General features: G+C 56.4%; 1 protein-coding gene across 1 annotated transcript in view; it reads right to left on the bottom strand.

Moving 5' to 3' along the window:
• MAPKAPK2 (MAPK activated protein kinase 2) overlaps window positions 1-24,136 on the bottom strand; it is a 32,333-nt gene extending 8,197 nt beyond the window's left edge. The window contains exons 1-2 of the mRNA XM_084220533.1: window positions 23,667-24,136; window positions 1,041-1,180 (exon numbers count right to left, since the gene is read on the bottom strand). Coding sequence (XP_084076659.1) covers window positions 1,041-1,180; window positions 23,667-23,915 — 389 coding nt within the window. The 5' untranslated portion in view covers window positions 23,916-24,136. The remainder of the gene's footprint in view (window positions 1-1,040; window positions 1,181-23,666) is intronic.
• Window positions 24,137-24,931: the final 795 nt, after the last annotated feature.

Genomic DNA, 24,931 nt, shown 5'->3' with positions numbered 1-24,931 from the left:
GAGGGATCCAGAGCCTGTCAGGATGGATCCAGAGCCTGTCAGGATGGATCCAGAGCCTGTCAGAGGGATCCAGAGCAGTCAGGAGGGATCCAGAGCCTGTCAGGATGGATCCAGAGCCTGTCAGGATGGATCTAGACCTGTCAGGAGGCATCCAGAGCCTGTCAGGATGGATCTAGAGCCAGTCAGGATGGATCTAGAGCCAGTCAGGAGGGATCCAGAACAGTCAGGAGGGATCCAGAACAGTCAGGAGGGATCCAGAACAGTCAGGAGGGATCCAGAGCATGTCAGGATGGATCCAGAGACTGCTCCTGCTGGAAATCAAATCCTGCCTTGCAATGGACGTTACCCCAGAGCATCCCTCGCTCACACAGACAGTCCTGGGGAATTTCCTACGCCTCAGCCATTCTTTCTTTCTCCCCCCACTGCCTCCCCTTCCCCACCCCTGGCTGCCCAGAGTGCCAGGGGTGTTCTCAGCTGCCTGTTTCCCCCCAGGAGCTGCTCTGGGGGCTGCTGTGCCACGTGCCCTGGCACTACTTCTGCACCCGCCGCCCCCCCAGGCAATCTACCAGCTTGCCAGAGGAGAGGTTTTGGCAAGGAAGCTGCATCAAATCACAGCTGCGGTTGGGATGTGGTTTCAATACTTTCCCCTTCATCCCTCCTCCTCGTCCCCAGGTTCAGACCAAGCTCCTACCCAAAGCAGAGCTGCTGCTGCTGCTGCTGCAGGCGCTGCCAGGGCAGCACCAGCGCTGCCAGCTCGGTCCCTGCCCCACCACAGGCTGCCAGGAACCTGCTGCCTCCCCCAGCTTTTGGTGGCCAAAGGCAGTTTGGTTATGACCCACCTGTGAGAACCACAGGCCTCGAGCTCAGCATTTTCAGGATGAATCAGAGCCAGCAGCCCTGTCCCCATCCCTCCAACGCCACCCTGCCCGAGCTGCCATCCCCACAGCCGCATCCCCCTGGCATCCCCAGGGCTGGAAGATGCCCACCCCTCCTTTGGCAGCCCCCCAGCCCCCTGCAGAGCTCCTGGGCCGGGCTCTCACCACTCCATGACGATGAGCAGACACTTCCTCCCCTGGTAGAGGTTCTCGTAGACGTCCATGATGCGCACGATGTGCGCGCACTGCGACGCTCGCCAGTGCAGCTCCACCTCCCTGCGGGCCTTGGGGCAGTCCTGCAGCATCTGCGGGAGAAGGGACACCCCGTGAGCCCCGAGACACCCCCATGCAGCGGGGTCATGACCCCCGGCTGGCTCTGTGGCCACCAGAGAGGACGCGGGGGCGAGCACCGGGTGCTCCCTGCGGGTGCAGGAGCGCTCTGACAATGCCTCCATCCCCATCTAGTGGGAACACCGAGAAGCCGCTTGCCCTCAGCTTGCCCTTCCTGCCGAGGTTCATAAAAGCTTATTCGGGCTGCCTGCCACCTCCCAGCGCCCCACCAGCGAGATCTTCTGCATTTATGAGCCCTTCTGCACCCTGATACCTCCACTGCTGCACCCCTGGGTGCCACTGAGCATCCTCACCCTCACCTTTGCTGTGCTGGCCCCCATCATTTCCCAGCCATCAGCTCCATGGGACCCCCCTGACCACAAATTCAAAGCCCACCAGCACCAGTGCCTGGGGAGGAGACAAAGCAAACATCCAGATGTTCCCTAAATTACAGCTCTTTAATGAGCTCCCTGCCCTTCCCAGAGACAACTCAGAGTTCCCAGGTGCAGGAAGGATTTGTTTGCCTGCCATAGACTATTAGTTATGATGTTTGTCAGGATAAACAGCCAGCCTTAATTATTGTGTTCCTAAATATAGAACAACAAATGTGTCTATCTTGAGCACAGTTCATTTTCCTTCCTGTCTCCAGCAGCCTTTGGGGCCAGGCTCAGCCTCTGGAGCAGCTCTGCCCCTTGGAGCAGGGTGAGCAGGGGGATGTGGAAACACACCCCCACCCAGCAGGAAACAGCAGGTTTGGCCATTTTACCAAGATTCACACAGAAAAGTCCTTCTGACCCCTCTGAGCTCTCCCCAGGAGCAGAGGAGCATCAGCTCTGGGATGTTTTGCAGGACCCAGGGTGGTTCCCAGTGCAGGGGGATCTCACAGGAATGAGGATTAACTCCCAAAATCCACACAGTGCCCGTTTCCAGATGGAGCACTCACTGACAGTGCTGCCCTGGCAGAGTAACCCTGGCAATCTGCATTCCTGCCCAGAGCAGCAGCTGTCCTTTGCCACAGGGAAAGGCACAGACAGGACGTGCCCTTCAGCCACCCACCCAAAACACCATCCCAGGCTCTGGTCATGCCTCTCCCACCTCCTCAGCTCTCCTGCTTCCCCAGGCAGAGGAAACCTGTGGGAGACTGCTGGCACCAAACCACCAGAAGCTCTGCAAGGACCAAAGTTTGCACAATTTGACATCAGCCACACCGACAGCCTCGGGGCAAAGGAAGACAGGGCAGGATGTTAGACACCCTCTCCTTGCTCCTCTATTGCTTAATTACCCCAAAAACTGCATCCTGCAGAAGCCAAAACCTTAAGCAAGAGTAACACCAGCCCCACAAGGAGCCATGCAGAGGGGGCTGGAGAAAAGCCTGGCTATTTGTAGCCCCACTCTGAAGAGCCTGGGGAGCCAGGAAGCTGAAGAGAAAAGAGAAAAACAAAACAATTTGTAATTATGCTCCAGGAAAATGGACCAGCAGGAAGCAGCTAGTTAACATCAATCTGCACAAGACAAACAGCAGAGGTACAGCAAAATACATCCCGTTTTTAGAGGTCACTCTGAGTGCTTTTATAGGAGATTAATTGGATTTCTAATGAAGTAGGAGGCAGCAGCCTCCATTACCTGCCCCAGCACGGCCCTGACGTTTGTTTTTGTACCCAGCCAAGCTCTGGGAGCAAAGAGCTGCCCTGGTGCTCTCAGAACACCCAGCTGTGATCCAGCTGCTCCCTCCATCCCCTGCTGGCTTTGCATGGACAGGTGATGGAGAGGCTTCCAGAAGAGCAGATTAGGCCTCGTTAAGGCAATGGTTTGGTTAATTTAGGAAATGTTCCTGGTGGCAGCAGGGTGAGGGGGAGCTGAAGGCCACATGCACTCCCCACTGCTGCTGCAGGAAGGACATGAAAAGCATATTTGACTCTTATGACCTAACACTGTCAGGCTGTAGGAATATTTCCTCTATGATTTTAATGAACTCTCAGGATATTTTATGATATTAAGAAAGCTGATAAGCCAAGAAATACTTAGGGTATTGTAATTAAGAAATAGTGATGGTGATGGTGTGAACTGTATATGAAGGGTGCATTGTCTCATCGTCATATAAGACTGAAAATACAATAAAAGCTTTTAAAATACCTCTAAGCTGCCCCATCTCTGGCTCAGAAAAGATCATAACCCAACAGAGAAGCCAGAGGCAGCCCAAAGCTCCTGCCCTCAGCACAGGACCAGCTCCCTGTGCCCTGGGGAACGCGCTGAGCATGGCAGGGATGGGGCAGGAGCAGGGCTGCCACCAACCAGGCTGTCCTTCCAGGTGGGACCCTCCCAGAGCTGCCACCCTTCCCTCCAGCAGTGGAAGCTGGGCTGGGTGATGTCCTGTCCACATCCAAGGTTTGTGGGGCTGTGACAACCCCGCCCCTGTCCCTATCCAGCCCTGGTGGCCGCAGCAGGGTTTGTGTTTCTCGGCTCCCAGCAAGGAGGCTGGGATGGGAAAATCCCCTCGTGTTCCCCCTGGGGTTCAGCAAGGATGGATGCCCCCATCCCACCCCAGCTGATTTTGCAACCCAGTAATCTGCAGCACAACCAGGGTTAACCCTTCGATGGCCAAGCTGCTGAACTCACAGCAGCTGCTCTCAGCTCAGCTTTTCCAGCTCTTACCTCCTGTTCCCCTTCTCTGAAAAATGTGCATTTTATGATTGGCTTTTGGCAAATATTCAAATGAATATTATATGTGTTGTGTTAGAAAGTAACGCTGTGTTAATTCTCTTAAGCAGTGTGTTAAATATAGTTTTAAGTTATAACAAAATGTTAAAATAGAAACTATGCTATGTTAGATACTTTTTTTAAAGAAATACTGAGATAGCAGCAACAGGACAGCTGAATCTTTCAGAGAAAGAGAATTTATTGCTCCATTACCAGGAGATATGAACTTGCCTCACTCGGGCAGGATGACCAGTCAGGATTCAGAGGAAGAAGCTGACACTGCCCAGGCAGAATCCTGTCTTTGAATGGAATTGATGCATCATGTATGAATATGCAACAGGCTGCTGCTTTTAAGGGTTAATCCTCTGTTAACGTGGCTCCTTTTTCTGCCCAGACCTCCATAACTCTTTGTTTCTATTGTCTCATATTGTCCTAATCCAAATTGTCCAAATAAATTATTATTACTCTACTTGTATTACTATTTTTATAACCATTTTATTACTATTAAACCCTTCAAATTTTAAGAACAAGTGATAGGTGTTTTTCACACTTCCAAAGAAGGGCTCATGGAGATCCAGCTCTTCATTATTTCAGGCAGAACACGCTGCATTTCCTGCCTGCTCCTGCTGGAGAGGAGGGCTCCGGCAGCCCGAGGGCAGTAACCGGATCCTTGTGTTACACAAGTGTCCCCGGGCAGGGCACAAGGGCAGAGAAGCTCTGCCACCACCTCCGAGCAAATCCGGGCAGGAGTCAGGCAGGAGGAGCTGCATCCCTTTGCTGGGAGCTCCAGGTGTTCAGCTCTGCAGCCACTGCACATCTCCAGACATCAGCTCATCACCCCAGAGCACCCCGGGGTCCCTCCAGCACGGCAGGGGACAGGGGACAGCCAGGAGAGCTGTGCCAGCCCAGAGCTCTGCCCCATCCCACCTCTGCTTCCCACTGGGGCACCTCCCTGCAGGAAAGGAGGGAGAGCAGGGGAAGAGCCACTCCACCCTGCTGGCACTTAGGGAGGAAATTCAGCTTTCAGTCGCATTCCAGCAGCCTGACACCTCTGAGATTTGGGCAGACAGCGTTTGCTGCCATCCTGTGCCTTGGCTCAGCCCAGCTCCCCCAGGAGCTGCAAGAGAAATTAGTTCTGTGTTCCTCTAAACACCCTCATTAGCTTCATTAGAGCTCCCACGCTGCTGCCATCAGAGGATGGCACAGCCCAGATGTGCTCAGGATCCTGAGAGCAGCAAAGGCTCCTCACAAGCTCCAGCAGCACCTCTGGGCTTTTCCCCACCTTGGAAAGACAAACCCTGGAAGCAGCTCCTGAAAACAAAACAGCTCATCAGGGCTTCTGCAGGGGAACAGCACTCCCTGAGCAAACCCAAACCCAAACCAGGCTCCAGCCTGGTCCTGCAGGCATCAAAAATCAGCTTCAGCTCCAAGGAAGAGCTCAGCACCACATGGAGCACAATTTCCCCCCATCACCTGAGGACAAGCACAGCACAGGTGGGAGGGAGGAAAGGGAGGGAGGGAGGAAAGGGAGGGAGGGAGGAAAGGGAGGGAGGAAAGGGAGGGAGGGAGGGAGGGAGGAAGGAAGGAAGGAAGGAAGGAAGGAAGGAAGGAAGGAAGGAAGGAAGGAAGGAAGGAAGGAAGGAAGGAAGGAAGGAAGGAAGGAAGGAAGGAAGGAAGGAAGGAAGGAAGGAAGGAAGGAAGGAAGGAAGGAAGGAAGGAAGGAAGGAAGGAAGGAAGGAAGGAAGGAAGGAAGGAAGGAAGGAAGGGAGGGAGGGGCTGGAGCTGCCCACGCTCACGTTCCCTCTCCCAGCCTGTCCTCAGGCACCACTGATTCAGTCTCGCCGCCCCCTCCTGGGATGATGCTCCATGAGTCACGACAGGTTGGAAAAGGAAGCTCCCTCCTCCCCTGGCACGGCAGGAGGTCGCTGAGGACACTGTCCCACTGTCCCTCCTGTCCCACTGTCCTTACTTGCTGAGGGTGCCACCCCAGCCCCAAACACTGGCGAGCCAAGCACACTCAGATGGGCAAGACATCCCTGTGCAAGAGGGAAAACTCACCTCCCACGGGCAATCTCCATGGAAAGTGAGGATCAGGCTCACACTGGGGTGTTTGCTGAGCTGTCCATTTTCCAGGGCTGCCCCAGGAAGCTGCTCTTGCAGTCAGGGTGGTTTTATTCCCATGTGTATTTTGATCCCACCCAATTCTCCTCACCCCCCAGCAGAACAGCACCCACCCCTCCAGCAGGGTGTTGTACCCAGGCCCCAAACCACCCCCAGGAGCCCCCCTCAGGACCTGTCTGCACCACAGGGGGTTAAAAGAAACTCTTCTTGAGTTGCAATAAGAATAAACCTACAGCGAAGAGAGGCAGGCTGTCATCCCCCAAATTATCAGCAGGGAAGCAAAGCAGAGCTTCCCCCAGCCTGGATCACACACACAGGCTTTGGATTCCCCTGACCCGGCTAGCACAGGGCAAGGAGCATTTTTTCCTAATAAAGCAAAAGGGTTTCTCTTCAAAGGATTTTCCTCTTCTAATCTTCCCCTGCAAACTCGCTGCCAGCTGGCGTCAGCTGCTTTACACATTTGTAGGGCCAGTGCTGGAAGCTCTGCACAGGCTGTTCCCACCTCTCCCTGCACTGAGCTGAGCCTGTAATGCCAGAATATTTTGGGAGCCCACAGGTAATGAGCCCAAAGCCACCCCAGTCCCTGCCAGACAGGGCTGGGAGGGAGAGGGCAGCAAAAGGACACGGAAGCAGCAAAGCTTGGTTCCGCTTTTGCTGTTTATGAGCTACAAAAGAGAAATAAAATCACCAGTCCCAGAGCCCCTGAGAGGAATTGTGTTACCAAACAGAGGGAAATTCATGGTTGAACCACAAGGCAGTAACAATTAAAGGTGCAGCTCAGGAAGCCTCCCCCACATCATCGTGGCTCTTACATAAATCTTTACATTAACCCCATCCCCGCTGCTCACACCCACCACAACCTGCCCTGCTGCCCTGGTGACGGGACTTTCCCAAGCCGGGCTTCATTTCTGCTCTGCCCACGCCCAAAGAGCCACAGAAAGCGTCTGAAGCCCCAAGAGAAGAGGTGAAAGCCTCATCCTCACGTTTGTTTTGCCTGGGGAAAGGCAGAGAGCAGAGGTGACGTGTCCGGAGGAGGAGCGCGCGTGGGTCCGGCAGCATCCTGCCCGCAGCGTGCCCCGTCCTGCCAGCCCAGGACGGCTGCTGGCAGGGCTGGCTCTGCTCCTGGCACCATCCAAGGGGCTTTGGCAGGCAGGACAGCAGCAGGCATCAGCTACCCACCTTGCAGAGGGATGGGGCCGCCAGAGCCGGGTGGATACTGAGGGAAATGACCCACAGGACAATCAGCTCCATCCTCCAGGTTCTCCCACCTCGGGGAGAATGGAAAGGTTGGAGAAAGGAAAGGTTGGAGAAAGGATCCCAGCGAGAGGGGATTGATTAGATTGGAAAGAGCGAGACAGGAGAGGCAAGTGAGGCCGAGCAGAGGAGAGCTGACACACACAGACACACGGACACAGACACACAGACACAGACACAGACACACTCGAGCTGCTCGGCCGCAGTCTCCCAGCCCGAATGATCGCAGCGCTCCCAGGAACACCCCGGGCCATGGCAGCGAGCGGGGAGAGCAGGGAGAGCCTCCCTGCTGACTGCACAGCCCGAGCCGAGCAGCCAGGCAGGCATGGAGAGGCTGTGACAGCGAGGGGACAGCCAAAAACACAGCCAGGAGCAGCACGGAGGGGGCAGATGTGGCAGCGGGAGCAGATGTGGCAGAGGGAGGCAGATATCACGGAGGGAGGCAGATGTGGTGGCAGGGGCAGATGCCATGGAGGGAGACAGATGTGGCAGAGGGAGGCAGATGGGGCAGAAATGACAGAGGGGCAGATGTGGCAGAGGGGAGAGATGTGGCAGAGGGGGCAGATGTCACAGCGTGCCCGTGCCACTCCTGCGGGCGATGTCACAACGGGGCAGAGGATGGAGAGGGGCCGAGGAAGAGGCAGCTCTCACATGAGGAAGAGGCAGCTCTCACATGAGGAAGAGGCAGCTCTCACACACCCGGTGCTTTCACAAGGGCCTCACTCCCCGCCAGCGTTGCTCAAGCCCCGGTGCCCGGTGCTCCCCTGCTCGTGGGGTCCCTGCCCGGTGGGCGATGCTCAGGACCCCCCGCCCCGCAGCCCCCCCTGCCCGGGGCATCTGCTGAGCATTTCTGTCCCCCGGCGACAGATGCAGCAGCCATTCAGCCTTTTCAGGCAGCAACAAAAGCCTCTCGAGGCACACAAAGGCGAGGAGCAGAAGAGAGGCCTGGGTTAAATAAGAGCCACCTGCCAGGGGCCCGTGCCCCCCGTGTGCTGCAGAGCCCATTTCCCAGCAGCAGAAATGTTCCTGGCACATCCTGGAGATGAAATGTCCAAGTGGGGATCCAGGAGCAGCACCCTGGATGCTGAGGGAAGGGTCCCAGCGTGGTGGAGGCTTTGGGGATGAGGCTGGAGGGAGGAGATGGAGGTGGGTGGGAAGGAGCTGTAAAACTCACAGGAAAAAGTCAGAGCAGGTAAATGGCAACAAGGCAGCAGCACGAAGCATCCCCGCTGACTCACACCCAGCAACAGGCTGGGGCTGGTGTTTAAAGGAGACAAATAAAGAGTGTCGGCTCCATTTATCTGAGAAAAACAAAATTAGGGGCCTATTCAGTCCCACGTTTTTGTTTTGGGAGCCTCCTCTTCCTTCCAGCCCCCAGCTGGGTTTGGCTGACTCACCCCATGCTCATCTCTCCAGGAGGCTCTGGGTGAGCAGCAGGAGCAGCCCAGGCACGAGCCATGGTCACGAGGTCCCACGTCCTGCTGTGCCACATCTGGCTGGAGTGACAGAGCCACCACCCTGCCAGGACCCCCTCGTGAACCCCACGGGGACAAACGGGGTCACAATGGCCAAAATGCTCCAGCCCAGCCCATGCCATCCCAAAGACACCCAAGATGTCACTGCCCACCAGGAGCCACCACCCTGCCAGGACCTCCCCATGAACCCCACGGGGACAAACGGGGTCACAATGGCCAAAATGCTCCAGCCCAGCCCAGCCCATGCCATCCCAAAGACAGCCAAGATGTCACTGCCCACCAGGAGCCACCACAGCACCGGGCTGAGCAGGGAAGGGACCCATCGCCTTGGGGGCAGAAGAAGCCCCAGCCCAGCTCTGAATGGAGCCATTCTGGGCAGGGATGCTCAGACATCCCTGCAAACCAAAGCCCTGATCCCACACAGCTCTTCTGCCTCTGCCAGGGCCTTCCACCCCACAGCACGCAGTGAAAGGGAAATAAGGAGCCATGGGAAGGGCAGAGATCTTCCCAGCCACACACACCACCACCACCTTCCACCTCTCTGCAGGGCTGAGGGCTGGGGTCAGCTCCTCCTCCCCACCCCTCTCCTTGCCAGATTTGCTATCAGAGCTGACAGCAGCACGAACGGAAAAGCACACATGTGCTTTTATGATAGGAAGTGGTTGATATTTGCAGGTGTGATTAATACCGAAGTAAACACTGATGTAAACCATTAACTCAGGGCTGACCTATGGCCTTTGTGCCTCCCTCCCACAGGCAGAGCTTGAAAAAAAAACCCTTTAGCACCAGCACTGCACGGTGCTGCCTGCCTGTACCCACAGCCAGGGGCTTCCCCTCACCTCAGAGGGACCCCCAGAGCATCCCCTGGATCCTGGCCCCACCAGCCTGCCCCCAACCCTGGGGACAACCCTGCCTGACCTTCCTGCTACCTCTGATCCCAGGGGCAGCTCTGGATGCTCCACACCTACATCCCAGAACTGCTTTTAGTTTTGGACGTGTCCACCCACTCCCTGAATGTTTCAGCTGGAAGTGATTTTGGGGAGAGGCCCAGACCCAGCACGCCTGCAGGCACAGCAGCCAGAAGCAGCCCCACAACACTCAGCGCTTCCCAGCAGCTCCTGGGCTTGAACTCTTCCCAAAAATGAAATTTCTCAGGGCTCAGCCCATGGGCAGGACAGAAGAGAGGCTGCCCCCCACCCCAGCACGGGGATCCTGCCCGCAGCCTTCCAACACAGATCTTCGTGCAGCACAAATAAATACATGTATATTAAAAGAAAGGGAAAAAACCAAACTGGAACACAAAGCTGCATCAAGGCCAACCCCTCCTGAAGTGCCACTCACCCCTGGCACTGGCAGCAGGGTGGCCTTGGGATGTGTTTCCTCCAGCAGTGCCAAGCCTGAGGAGGGTTTCACTTACGCACCCGCGAAGCTCGGTGACGACAGCCCCGTTTTGCATCAGCCTATCTTCCTCAGCTGTTTGTTCAACACAGCTTCACCCCTGCCACGGGCTTTGTCAACAGCAGGGCACAGCAAACACCTTGCTGAGATAAGGGCAGGGAGTGCAGCCCAGCTCTGCAGGGATGCAGGGCAGAGCATCCCCTGGGGACCCACCAGCCACCCTGGCAGCACCCAGCAGTGCCAGGGGGGCTGGAGGCACAGGGAGCCCAGAGCAGGCACCGTGCCCACGCCAGCCTGGAGCCTGCCAGGGTGCTGGGAGCAGGAAAAGGCTGGGCCAGGAGCAGCTCAGGGGTTTCATAACAGGGTTTTGTCTGTGCAGGTGCTCAGAGAGGCAGGGGCCCCACCAACAGCCCTCCTCCTCCTCCTCCTCCTCCTCCTCCTCCTCCAGCTCCTCCTCCTCCTCCAGCTCCCCCCACATGGCACAGCAGTCACAAACCCCTGTCCCCACCAGCCCTGATGCCCAGGGCAGGGAGAGGGACAGCCACATGTGTCAGGAGAGGGGATGGCAGTGAAGGGGCAGAGGGACAAGAGGGGACGATCCAGAGCTGGTCAGGGACACACAGCCCCCACCAGCCTCTCCTTTGCCATCTCCCCAAAGGTCTCAGTGCAGCCCCACAGGCCTCCCTCCTCATCCTCCTCCCGTCACACTGAGTTTGTACAGCCCCAGCAGCCAGCAGGAGCTGCAGCAGAGCTGGTGGAAACCCCCATTCATCACCAACCCACGTGGGTGAGGAGCTGAGAACACCCCAGACTCGAGACCCAGCACTACCTAAGGCTGTGCACTTCCACTTTACCTACAGCCAGAATTTTAGGGGAAATCCTGGGCCTTGAAGCAGTGCAGTGAAAACCTGAGAGCCTCCTGCCAACCCAGGGGCCAAGCAGGGCACTCCTCCTCCAGCAGCCACCCCGAGACTCCTTCAGCCAGCAGGAAAACACAGTTGTGTTTCTATTTTAAAAAAAGCCCTTCTCTGCATCCTGCTGGCACCACATTAAAGCCCTCAGGACACAGTGGCTATTCTCAGCTCCCTGCAGGCTTTTGGCAGCCCCAGGAGCCTCCACAGCACCTGTTGGCAGCAGCAGCCGTGTGGCCCCAGTGCTGGGGAGCTTTGGTGGAGCTGGGACAGAGCCTGGACCAGCAGGGTCCCATCAGCACCATCACCTCCAAACAGCTCGGCCAACAAGTGTGCAAAACTCACTGCCAAGAGCCTGAGTGCACAAACTTCCAAAAATACCCGAGGGGAAATTTCCCCCCTGTTGTTGGTGTCACCAAGGCTGGGCTCAAGGCAGTGCAAGGAGTCACTGAATCATGGAGTGGGTTAAAAGGAACCCTAAAAATCATCTCATTCCAGCTCCTGCCATGGGCAGGGACACCTTCCACCACGCCAGGCTGCTCACAGCCCCATCAAACCTGAGCCAGTTTTGTACTCTTATTTTTTCAAGATACAGCAAAAACACGAGTGGAGAACTCACAGGAAAGAGTCACTGATCCTCCCACGGATGCTCAGCACAGTGTTTACCAGCAGGCTACTTGATTTCCTCCCAAATCCCACAGGCAGCAAAGTGGTTTGGACTCGTTTTGCCTGCTAGATGAAAAGGGAGATGGGCTAAAAGGATAAAGGCACGGATCTTTAAACAAACCAACAGAAAAATCTCCTCCTGCAGCTACTGCTGCTCCCTTGGCAAACAGCCTGCTCTCCTTGGGCATTCCCAAGGATTTCAAAAGGAAAGCTCTCCCCTCAGCCAGCCTCACACACTGCCCCATCACCTGACACCCAGTGCCACATCCAGGCTTTGTCAAACACCCCCAGGGATGGGGACTGCACCACCTCCCCGGGCAGAACATTCCAGAACTTTATCACCTTTCTGTAAAAAACTTTTCCCTGCTCTCCAGCCTGTATTTCCCTGGGTGCAGCTCAGGCTGTGTGCTCTGAAGAAGGCACCGGGGACCCCCAGTGTGGGGTGAGCAGGGGGCAGCTGCTCCCTCGGGGTCAGCCAGGGGCTCCTGGGCCCTGCTTTGTATGAATTTCAGCTTTTTCAATCCCACTTATTCACCAGAAGAGCTCAGGGCTGGGGGAAGCCAAAGAGCAGACAGGGCAGCCTTTGTGTGGCTGTGCCACCCACCCCAGGGCTGGGCAGCCCCCACGGCAGCAGAGCCTGGGGCACTGGGGGAGCAGGGGGTGCCACGGCCCCACAGAGCCTGCAGCAGCACCCCGAGGCAGCAGAGCCTCATTTCAGGGAGAAAGGAAACCCTGAAGTGCCCCTTGAAGGGCACCCACCTCTCACACAGCTCCTGAAAGGTGCCTGTGCTCAGCTGGGCTGGGCTCTGTCTGCAGGGACTGACAGAACAGAGCACACAGCCTGAGCTGCACCGAGGGAAATACAGGCTGGAGAGCAGGGAAAAGGTTTTTACAGAAAGGTGATAAAGTTCTGGAATGTTCTGCCCAGGGAGGTGGTGCAGTCCCCATCCCTGGGGGTGTTTAACACAGCCTGGATGTGGTGCCAGGGTTTGGCTGAGGTGTTGGGGCTGAGCTGGACTCAATGATCCTGAAGGTCTCTCCCAACCCAATCATTCTGTGAATTCTTTTTCCAGGGCTGCATTCCATGTGGGTACAAGATGCAGACATCCAGTGATGGTCAGCAGCTCAGTCACTGAAACCCTCCAAGCACCAGCACCATGGCCCAGGCCAGCCCTGCTGCAGTGACATTTGCCTGCTTGTTTCAGGGCAATCTTTGAGGAGAAGGAAACATGAAAGGAATGTTTTGGTTAAAGCCAGAGGTGCCTGACCTGCTAACAACACGCTGCCCTTGCTGCCAGAGCCTGGCTAAACTGAGCTACAGGGACACCCTGAGCTTCCTAAACCCTCTCCTTGCTCACATTAGCTGGACTCACAGGGCTGTGCCTGACCTGCAGCTCCTCCAGAAGTGGGAATATCACCCCAAAGCACTGCCCTGAGGCACTCAAACATCATCTCCCACAGCCCCTCCAGACTGCGGCAGAGGCAGAACCTCAGACCTGCTCCACAGCTCCCAGGAAAAAGCAGCTCTGGCTCCCACCCAGCCCGAGCTGCTGCTCAGCAGCACCCAACCCATTTTAACCTGTTCAGAGCCTCCTCATCATCTTCCTCACCCAGCTTTCATCAGCCCAGCATTGCAGGGCTGGCTGTGTCCTCCAGCAGCAAGCAGCTGGGGAATGGGACCACCAGGACACTTCCAGAAACTCCCAGGGATGTGGAGCTGAATCCCAGCACCCAGGGAACATCTCATGTCCTGGCAGAGCTGTTCTTCACAGCAACTCTTCCTTACCACAGGAAATTGGGAGTCTGAGCTCTGAGGTGGAACCAGCAGGGTGGGAGGGGATGGAGAGGAGATGTCTGCTCCACCAGAGCTGCACAGCCCCTCACACCAGGAGCAGGGCAATTCCTCGTGGGAAACACTGAGGACAAAAACAAAAGGATTCCCAAGCCTCTTCCAAGCTCCTGGGCCAGCAAGGGGCAGATGTTCTCCCCAGGAGCCTGGGAAGATGCCCAGCAAGGGCTGCCACACCTCCAGGCTCCCCAGAACAGCCCTGTCCCCGTGCCAGCACTGCTCTGCTGGAGGCACGGCAGGTAAGCAGCCCAAAACGCCAAATTCACAGCTCTGATGCCTTCCAGGAGATAACCCAAGCTTAAACTTCCTGGCAAGCCCGCCCTTCCCAGCACCGCGGAGCCTCTTGCGCAAGAGCCCTGCCCGGGGCTGCTCCGGCAAATCCACCCGGCACAGCCAGGCTGGGAAAGGGCCCAAGAGGAAGAGAGAGTCACAGCAGAGCCCCAGGGGACCCGCAGGAGGCAGCTCCAGGTGACAGTGGCTCCTTCAGCCCGGCTCTGGGAGCCACATTGAGTCCCAGAGCCATGGTGACAGCTCAGCGACACCCACAGTGAATAGAAGAATAGAATAGAATGGAATGGAATGGAATGGAATGGAATGGAATGGAATGGAATGGAATGGAATGGAATGGAATAGAATAGAATAGAATAGAATAGGATAGAATAGGATAGAATAGGATAGAATAGGATAGAATAGAATAGAATAGAATAGAATAGAATAGAATAGAATAGAATAGAATAGAATAGAATAGAATAGAATAGAATAGAATAGAATAGAATAGAATAGAATAGTTGGAACACACAACAGGAGTAACAAACTCCAGGCTTCTGCTCCATCATGAGGGGCCGGGAACACAAACCCTGTGAGGAACCCCTGAGGGAGCTGGGGGTGCTCAGCCTGGAGAAAAGGAGACTCAGGGGTGCCCTCATCACTCTCACAGCTCCTGAAAGGTGCCTGTGCTCAGCTGGGGCTGGGCTCTTTCTCCAGGCAGCACTGACAGAACAGAGCACACAGCCTGAGCTGCACCAAGGGAAATACAGGCTGGATAGCAGGGAAAAGATTTTACAGAAAGAGTGATAAAGTTCTGGAATAAAGTTCTCCCCAGCTGCCCAGGGAGGTGGTGCAGTCACCATCCCTGGGTGTGAATAGGATAGGATAGGATAGGATAGGATAGGATAGGATAGGATAGGATAGGATAGGATAGGATAGGATAGAATAGAATAGAATAGAATAGAATAGAATAGAATAGAATAGAATAGAATAGAATAGAATAGAATAGAATAGAATAGAATAGAATAAAGTTTAAGCTGTTCCTAACACTGAGCTGGGAGATACCATCAGGCTCATTGCTGCTGGAATTCAAAACCATTCCTGCTACCACACACCTCCCCTGCTCTTGATTTTATTTACTGCTCTTGTTAGAGTAAGCTGAGCATAACACACATACTTTTGGGTTTGTTTGGACCTGATTTGCATCTGCTTTTGCCCCAGCCCTGTGGAGATAGCTGGGATTCTGTCACAACCCAGGACATTCCTCTGGCTGCCCTGGGTGATTCCAGACCCTGGCAGGGGGCTCAGAGACCTTGGCACGGAGTCAAAAACACCTGTGCCTTGGATTTTAACCCATGGAAACAATCACCAACTTTGTGTGAAAGCCACAAGGGTTTGAACAGAATGAGAGTGAATTTATCACAGGGTGGAAATGTTGAATTTTGGGGTTTTTAGGATGGGGGTTCAAGAGGCAAAATGGGGGAATCTGGGCGAGTTCTGTCTTTCTCCTTCTTGTCCTCCATCCTCTGCTGGGATGGTGACACTTCTGGATTGGTTTAGAGCAGAGACAGACTGTCTGACAGAGGTGATGGGTATTGGAAAATTATTGTAAATAAAGTACAGGTAGTTCTTGGTATAAAAAGCCAACACTGCCCTGAGGGTGGCCAGTGTGCCTCAACCTGACCTGCTGGACAGATCTCAGCAGGCCAGAGAAAGAATGTGATAGATAAAAGAAAATAAACAACTCTGAGAACCAGAGTCGAGGAATCCTGGGAAAAAGAGACTTTCCAACACCTCGGGGTCACCTCAACACCAGAGACCCCTCAGGATCCAGCCCCATTCCCTGGAGCCGGCACCTGGGGGCACGGGAGGGGAGGAGCTGGAGCTGCAGCCTGAAGGGGACGAGCTGCCAAATTCCCACAGCAGTCCCAGCTCCTGTGCCAGCCACATTTCCCTGAAAACACAGCTTGGCAGGACAGGCAGGGAGCCTTTGGAGAGGCTGCCCCAGCTCGGTGCAGCACAGCAGGGCCAGAGGACAGCAGGGCTGCTCCAGCCCGGGGAGCGCAGAAGATGCTCAGAAGATGCTCAGAAGATGCTCAGAAGATGCTCCCAAGCCAGGAGGTGCTTCCTTGGGACAGGGACAGCACTAACACCAACTGCAGCACTAACTCCAGTCCCTGAGTGCTGCTGGACCTGAGATAACCTGAAAGAAAAAGTTTTGCTGGAGGTGCTGTGAGCCACAAAAATGTCACTGGCAGGGGGACACAGGATCTGCTCTGGGAGTCCCATCCTGCTGTGACACAGGTTTAGCCTGACTCAGAGTGTGAGGCACACAATGACCCCAAACCTGCCTGACCCCCATCTTCTGAGGCCAGCAGAGCTGGAAAGGTTGAGCTCAAAACAGGCACCCACCTGCAGCCAAGGGCACAAAGCAGCAAACTTAATCACAGTGACAAAGGAAATTAATCCTTGCCTCCCCTGATCCCCAGTCTAGGCCAAACTGGATAAGGACACCAAGAGCAGAGCAGCAAAGCCCCAGCCTGGCTGGGAGCCCCAGGAACATTCAGATCTGGGTTTGGATTTTGGACTTTATCTCTGGTTTAGGCTACAGCTCGCAGGGCAGGAACCACGTGCAGCCCTGACGCCAAGGGCCTGAATAATCTCATTACATATGACAGCAAAGGCTGTGCCAGCCACACAACCCCTGAGCCACAGAGCTCACCTGCCCTCCCCTCTGGGACAGGGCACTTTGGCACTGCACTGAGGGAAGGCCCTTATCCACAAGAAGATGCCACCATCCTGTCCTGTCACTACAATAATTAACAATAATTAACACCACAGGAGTAACAAAGTCCAGGATTCTGCTCCCCATCACGAGGGGCTGGGAACACAAACCCTAGAGGAGCCCCTGAGGGAGCTGGGGGGGCTCAGCCTGGAGAAAAGGAGAGCCAGGGGTGCCCTCATCGCTCTCACAGCTCCTGAAAGGTGCCTGTGCTCAGCTGGGCTGGGCTCTGTCTGCAGGGACTGACAGAACAGAGCACACAGCCTGAGCTGTACCAAGGGAAATACAGGCTGGATAGCAGGGAAAAGTTTTTACAGAAAGAGTGATAAAGTTCTGGAATGTTCTGCCCGAGGAGGTGGTGCAGTCCCCATCCCTGGGGGTGTTTGACACAGCCTGGATGTGGCACTGGGTGCCAGGGTTTGGCTGAGGTGTTGGGGCTGGGATGGACTCGTTGATCCTGAAGGTCTCTTCCAGCCTGGTGATTCTGTGACTCCTCCTCAGCAGCACCACAGTGAAGATGGAGCCACAGGGGAGCTCCCAGAGCAGATCCTGTGTCCCCTGCCAGTGACACTTCCCACGTGACATTTCTGTGGCTCACAGCACCTCCAGCAAAACTTTTCCTTTCAGGTCATCTCAGGTCCAGCAGCACTCAGAGACTGGGTGCCTCAGTCCCCTCCCCAGGCCACAAAGGAGCAGTGAGTTAATGCAGCCATTAAAGCTGCCAGCCCCTGTAATCCCCACCTCAAATTGGTAGGATCTTAAAAGGCTGAAATCTTTGAAATGACTCAGCCAGGGGGCACAAAGGAAGAACAGTTTAAAAGGCTGTTAAAGCTCTCTGCATTCAGACCTGCTCTTGCTCCAGCCCCTGCACACTGCTCCCCATCCATCTGCTTTGGGGAACAGCCACAGAGCTGAGAGCTCTCCCCAAAATGAGCCCCAAGGCACTAGAAACACTCACAGCCCCTGTGCCAGCCAGAGCTGAAAGGAAAAGAGATTTTCAGAGAGCAAGAGAGTCACAAAATGGTTTGGTTGGAAGGGACCTTGAGGGTCATCTCCTTCCACCCCCCCAGCGTGGGCAGGGACACCTCCCACCAAACCTGGCTGGCTTTTGTCACCCTGCAGCAATGAGGAGGGGACACCTTCAGCGGGACACAGACCCCAGGGCTGTGTTCAGTGCCACAATGTCACCCCCAGGTATGACCACGATGCTGAGCCAGGGTGACTGCCCAGGCTCCAAACTGGATTTTTGGGGAGTGGTCAGGCCAAGCTGCACTGCCATGCCAGCCTCTGGAGCCGGTGGAGGGATTGCCCCGCTCCTGCTTCAAACTCTCCCTCCTCCAAAATCAGCCTGCAAGATCAGCCAGGTCCTGAACACCCTCTCCCAGCTGCTGCCTCACCCCTGCAGCCCACGGAGGAGCTGAGCAGGGTGGGCATGGGGCAACAGCTGGCACAAGGCAGAGCCATGGGGTGGGCACGGGGCAACCTGGGACAGCTGGCACAGGCCAGAGCCATGGGGTGGGCACAGGGCTACCTGGGACAGCTGTCACAGGCCAGAGACATGGAGTATGTCTGGGGTGGGCATGGGACAACCTGGAACACCTGGGACAAGCCAGAGTCATGAAGTGGCCATGGGGCAACCTGGGACACCTGGCACAAGGCAGAACCATGGGGTGGGCATGGAGCTACCTGGGACAATTGGCACAAGGCAGAGCCATGGAGCAGGCTTGGGATGGGCACAGGGCTACCTGGGACAATTGGCACAGGCCAGAGCCATGGGGTGGGCACGGAGCTACCTGGTAACCTGGCACAAGAGAGAGCCATGGAGCAGGTCTGGGGTGGGCATGGGATTACCTGGGACACCTGGGACAAGGCAGAGCCTTGGGGCGGGCACAGGGCTACCTGAGACACCTGGCACAGGCCAGAGCCATGGAGCGGGCATGGGATGGGCACAGGGCTACCTGGGACACCTGGGACAAGGCAGAGCCCTGGAGCTGGCCTGGGGTGGGCATGGAGCTACCTGGGACACCTGGGACAAGCCAGAGCCATGGAGTGGGCACGGAGCTACCTGGGACACCGGGCACATGGCAGAGCCCTGGAGCTGACCCATGCCAGGCTGTGGAAGCCACCCTGGCCCCGCAGGCAGCCCCAGCACAGCCCAGGGGAGGCAGCAGGGGAGGCAGCAGGGGAGGCAGCACGTTATTCTTGGAAACCAGGAGGTGAGGTCATGCTGCCTGAATGCTGCAACTTGAGGCCAGACGAGCGGGGCCAGTTGTGCTTGGAGAGGAGCCTGGGTGCTGCAGCCAGGGCTGTCTGCAGGTCGGGAGAGTGCCTGGGCTGCGAGCAGGAGCAAAGGCTTTCTGAAGGAAGGAGGGCTCTTCCCTCTCCCTTTCTCAGCAGACAGCAAAACCACAGTGAAAGGATGGGTTTGAAAAGAGCCAAGCCCTTGGAGCACCGCACACAGGAGGCCAGCAGCAAGGCTGAGGAGATGGCAGAACATAAAGCCGGAGTGATGCTGCTCCTACGGCCACTGCCGAGCCAGCCACTCCTCCAGATGCCTCCCACGTACCTGCACCACCCTGCAGCCCAGCAAGGGCTCCTCCATCTCATCAGACACCACAGCACACCCCAGAGCTGCCTGTGAAGAGAGAAGTCACCAACCTGATCCTTCAGGCTCCCTCAGCAGGAACCTCCCGGGAGTTTTCATCACCTGTGCCCACCAAACGTGCCAGGAGACCTGGCTCTCAGGCTGCACAGCTTCACTTATTAATTCAGTGTTATTTCAGGTGTTATTTACACATAGTTGTGATTGTTTCAGGGCATGGCAAAGCCCAGCCTCTGCTCTGCATCGCTCACTGCTCAAGGCACAGCCAAAACCTGCACAGCCCCATGAGCCAGCACTGCCCTGTAACGAGGCTTTCCTGCTCTGTGTGTGGAACTGATGGCACAGACAGCACTGATCTCGCCAAAGGCCAGCAGGGCTCAGTGAGAATGGCCAAATCATGGCTTTACCTGGTGGCATTTGGCTGTTAAGTCACACGTGCAGGGGCTGTGCTCTCATCCTGCGTGCCACAGGCAGCTCAGCTCCTCGGCGCGGTGCCGCCTCTGACGTTCAATAAATCACTGCATCTCAGTCCCACACCCCTGAGAGCATGGGAAATGTCTTTTGCAAGACCCATGGCTGATGGCATTAGATCATTAAGGAGAGGAAGAGCCCCACCACTTCCTGAGCACGTACCAAAGAGAAAACCCCTGCTCCCAGGCCTTATCGGTCCATCACAGTCCTACTTCTGACTGCTCAGAACATGTGAAGTGTTTAACAGAGATTATGGCAAATCCTAAATCGTTTAAACAAATTCAAACCCCAAGTCAGTAGACTCCTTTGGTCAATGAGATAATAAACCACAGCTTTGGAAAAGTCCCAGTGATGTCACTGCAGTTTCCACAGCTTTTCAACCACATCTCGCACAGAAGGCCACAGCGAAGACATTTCTGATTATATAAAATACATGGCAGAGCTAATTAAAAAAACATCTCTCCACTGAGAGAGGGACAGAAGAACAGCAGACACAGCAAGCTGTTTCCCATGAGCACGAGCCCAGGATCTCCATTTTCTCCCTCACTTCAGGGGTGTTTTCCCAGATGGATTTTTGGAGGGACACGGGGTGCTTTGGCTACACAGTCTCACTCATCCACGGAGCTGCTCGGCCATCAGCTCCGAGCTGCCTGCCCTAATTCCACACCAGGCACCTTCCCAGAACAGCAAACCACAAGCACCATCCTCCTTCCTCCTTCCCCATCAGGGGAACCATCACTCATGGGTTATCAGATGAGGCCAAGAGAGAGACTGAGAGTTTCGCAAACACGCCCCAAAGCACCAAGGATGCTGCAGAAAAAAATCCACCAGCAGCCTCCACAGCCCTGAGCTCCTCCAGCCCTTCCAAAGCTCACCAGTCCAGGTGAGGATCTCCTGCTTTGAAGGTGAAGTCAGCAGCGAGGTTTGTTCATTTATTTTAAAGGAAACCTGCTCCACAAAGAGCTCCACGGTGCAATGCATACAACAGAGAAAAACTCATCACCTGAAACACCAGTCCCCACTCTCCAGCCTGGCTTAGCTGCCATTTCCTGGTGGAATTAAGGCAGCCAGCCCAAAGATTAGTCTTAAAAGTGGAATTTGCAGCAGGCAAAGAGCCCTTGCTCCCAGCCCCACCACTGCAGCCTGACCACAGCCAGCCCTGCCAAGCCAGGCCAGCAGTGACCTACATACAGCAGCCTCCACAGAAATTACAAGCCTAATTTTGCCTAATAATAAATCACACCAAGGTACAAGGAAGAAAGGGGTGAGGAGCCAGGCGTTTCAGCTCCATTCATCACCTGTCCCCAGGCTCTCATCCTGCTTCAAACAGGGTCAGGGCACGGGTGACTGGGACCATCCGCGCTGCTTCGCTCCAGGTAATTCAGGGATGCCACGCTTCAGGTACCAAAAAATACAATAAAACTGGAGGTGGGAAATAGAAAGATGAACAAGAATCTATAAGAAAAGTAGAGGAATCTCTTGTTTTCACCCTGGTGCTACACAGCAAGCAGAACTACCATCCATTAACTCTCACACAGCAGCATTTTATTTAACGATGTGTCTCTGCCATGGACTATTGCTCTGGAAGGAGAAGAAAATTGGCCCTTATGCTTTCACTGCTGCTAGAACACTTTCCCCAAGCTCAAACTCTCCTGGAGCACTGAAAAGTTCTCTTCAGCAAAGTGATTCTCAGCAAAACCCTTACCAAAACCAGCTCTTGATTTGGGAGGAAGAGCTCTAACGACACAACAGTGGCTCGTGACCCAAGAGGAAGCACAAGATGACCAGAAGACACCGTTCACATCAGGGAGGAGTTGTGTCTCATCCTCCAGTGAAGGATTGCATTGTTATACAAGATTTTGGAACAGCAAACCTAAAGAATGACACTCCAAATGGAAAGGTTCACTGCACAACCAAAGCAGGCAGCAGACAGATTTCAGCTGTGGCTCCTGGCGATGGGCCATCAGGATTCTTTTAAGCATCATCTGAAACATGACAACTCGATGCAATCACTTCTGTGGATCCTGCTTTAGGTCATCTTTCCACTCTGCTGCAGCCCATGAGTAATTTGGACCCAAATACCTCCCCACAGGTCTGGAGCAGAGACGTCAGCCCGGCTGCGTACCCGAGGAGGGAATGAAGTCAGCACACATCATGTCTAGGGCAGGCACCCACACCAAGTTTGGGCTCTGCAGCTCAGCCCAAATATCCCAGTGCTGTAAGGCAGGGTAGCTCACAGTGAGGAGCCCCCACGGGCTCGTCCCAGAGCCCAAGCTCCCAGTGTAGCAGTCTGGAAGGTGCTGGAGGGAATCACTTACAGTAGCAGCTGTGCTGCTCTTTGAGAGGCCAGGGACACGTCCAAGCACTCAGCTGAACTTGTCCCTCCCCGTCAGGGACGCCAGGAGAGGCCAGGACAGGGGACAGGCAAGACAATCCCTTTTCCTACAAGAGACTGAGTGTCGAATATTCCTCACCCCGCAAGAGCCACAGGGACACTCTGTGTCACCCTCCCACATCCCAGCCCTGCACTCCAGGAGGTTTTCAGCGAGCCAAGGGACCCGTGTGACAAGTGCCACAAACCCTGAGCCCTCGCTCTGGCACGGGCAGGGTGACAGCGCCAGTCCCGTGCCCCAGGCACGGCGGGCAGAGGAAGCTCCGGCCTCCTCCTCCTCCTCCTCCTCCATCCTTCCTCTTTCAGGGCTGCGAGAGGGAAGTGCTGGGATCTGTGCTTTAAATATGTGACTCAACTTCAGAGGCGAGGAGGAGCCCGTCTGTCAAAACAGAAAGAGGATTTCGCTAATTTTCAACCCAATGAGATGACAACACAATGTCACCCCGGAGTACAACACGGGGTGGCTCACCAGCAATGTCTCTGACATTTCTGAAGGAAAAGCCAAACTTCTATCACCTAACTGACCCCACTTCATCAACCACAGATATTCAGCACCCCACCACCCCTGCAGCACAGCTTGTACCCCCAAAGCCTCACCTTCGTTCCCTCACTTGGGTTAGGAGCCCCAGACACCAACAAAGGGGCAGCTCTAAAAACAAAATAAGTGGGGTTATGGGTTCAGGTGGGAGTTAGAGGTTTAGGTGAGGGTTATGGGTTTAGGTGGGGTGTTTTTAGCCTTCCCAGCTCTCGGGGTAACGCCAAGGATTGGAACAGCTCATGTGTGGGCGCAAATTGCACGGATGCTGGAGAACACGGCGCTCCCACCGAGCAGCCAGCCTTGCTCCCGCGTCACCCGGCGTGTCAGGAGCCATCCCAACTTCCCCAAGCCTGGCTGGCAGGGAGACACGCTCCCCTCTTTGCTCAAAAACCAGGTTTTAAAACAAGGAGAAGGGCCACATCAGCTAGAGCGTGCCCAAACACACCTTGTAGCCACTGCTTATCCACGCCTGTCAAAGAGAAGCAAGTTAGGGACAAGGGGTAACATCGTAACGCTGGAATATTCCCGGTGGGAAGCGAGGCACGACAGTCGCTCGGGGTTAGAGCCGGGAGGGGACATGGAACGGGGACAGCGAGCAGCTGGGGGTGCTTACACCACACACCACGGAGGGAACCCCACGTTCCGCCGAGTGTTCCCCACCCTCGGGGATGCATTCCAAGATGCGCATCCCCCGAGGGGGTCCCAGCCAGGCCACGGTCTCCTCTCCATTCCTACCCCCCCCCACCCCCTTCGGGCTCCGAAGATGTCATTTCGCTTCGTTTCCCACTACAAAGCTGGAAAGCCGCGCTCGTAAAGGGGGGGGAAAAACGAGATTAGAGCATGGCCGGAGGGGCGGGCGGCAGCTCATTGTCCGGCCGGCCCCGCTGCCGCCGCTGGCCCCCCCGGGACCCCCTTCCCCCGGCAGCAGACACCTTCCATCACTGTCACAGCGCCGCTGCCGCTGCCCGGCCCCTCCCGGCCGAGCGCCCGCGCCGTCCCCGCGTCCCCCCCGGTCCCCGGCGCGGGGTCCCCGCGCACCTTGAGCGCGAACTTCTCGCCGCTCTTCTTACTGAAGATCTCCAAAACTTTCCCGTTGATGCCGAGCCCCAGCACTTGCGTGGTGACCTTGTAGTCGTCCGTGATGGCATTCTTCCGGATCTGCAGGCCGCCCTTCCCCGGGAACGGCGGCGGCCCGTGCGGGGGAGCGGCGGGCGGCGGCGGCGGCGGCGGCTGCGGCGGCGGCGGGCTGGGGAAGCCGGCGGGCGGCGGCGGCGCCCCGGAGAGCATGGCGGGCACCGGGCGGGCTCCGGGCGGGCTCCGGGCGGGCTCGGGGGGGGCTCCGGGAAGGCTCCGCCGGGCGGGCGGGAGGGCGGCGGAGCCGCGCGGGATGGGCCGGGGGTGCGGGGGGTGAAGCAGCAGCGCCGCCGCCGCCGCCCCCCGCCGGTGCGCCCCGGCCCCGACAAGAGCGATGGCTCCGGTGCGGCGGCGGCTCCTCCTCCTCCTCCTCCTCCTCCTCCCGCCGGCCCGGCTCTGATGTCAGCGCCCCGGCCGCCGGGGGAGGGACGGGGCGGGGCGGCCCCGGGGCTGAGCCTGCGCCCGCCGGACCGGCCCCGCCGCTGCCCGAGGGGCGCCGGGGGGGTTCGGTCCCCCAGGGGTACGGGAGACCCCCGGCCCCGCCACCGCCGGGGACCCCGGTGCCCTGGAGCCGGCGGTGGGATGGCAACAGGTCGCGGTGTTCTCGGTGCCCCTCCGGTGACAACAGGAAAGAGTGTTGGGAAAAGCGTGGAGCGACAGGACAGGGGGGAGTGGGCTCCGGTTGGAAGAGAGGAGGTTTAGGCTGGATATTAACAAAAAGAAATCTTCCCTGTGAGGTTGGGAAGGCCATGGCACAGGGTGCCCAGAGAAGCTGTGGATGCCCCACATCTGGAAGTGTCTCAGGCCAGGCTGGAGCAGCCTGGGACAGTGGAAGTTGTCCCTGCCGATGGCACGGGTGGAATGAGATGATCTTCCACCTTCCCTCCAATCCAAACCATTCTATGACTGCAGGAGTCACCCAGTAACAGCTTCCCCCCCGTGCCTGGCCTCTCCTTGCTGCCCCAAGAGCATCCTGAGGTGACCAAGGGCTGCTCTGAGGGTGGGTGACTGCTGGTGCCCAACACCTCACCCACCATGGCTCCATCCACAGCCACTTCCCAGGAAGGCAAGAGGTGTAACCAACAGCACAGCACAGGGAGCATCAGGGCATGGGGAGCAAGTCCAACAAGAGAAAAGCCTGATATCAACCTGATATCATCAACCATGCC

This window comes from Fringilla coelebs (genome assembly GCF_963513975.1).
Source record: "Fringilla coelebs genome assembly, chromosome: 23".
Lineage (NCBI taxonomy): Eukaryota > Metazoa > Chordata > Aves > Passeriformes > Fringillidae > Fringilla > Fringilla coelebs.
Note: the sequence above shows the minus strand (reverse complement) of the source record. Positions and strands in the feature narration are given on the sequence as shown.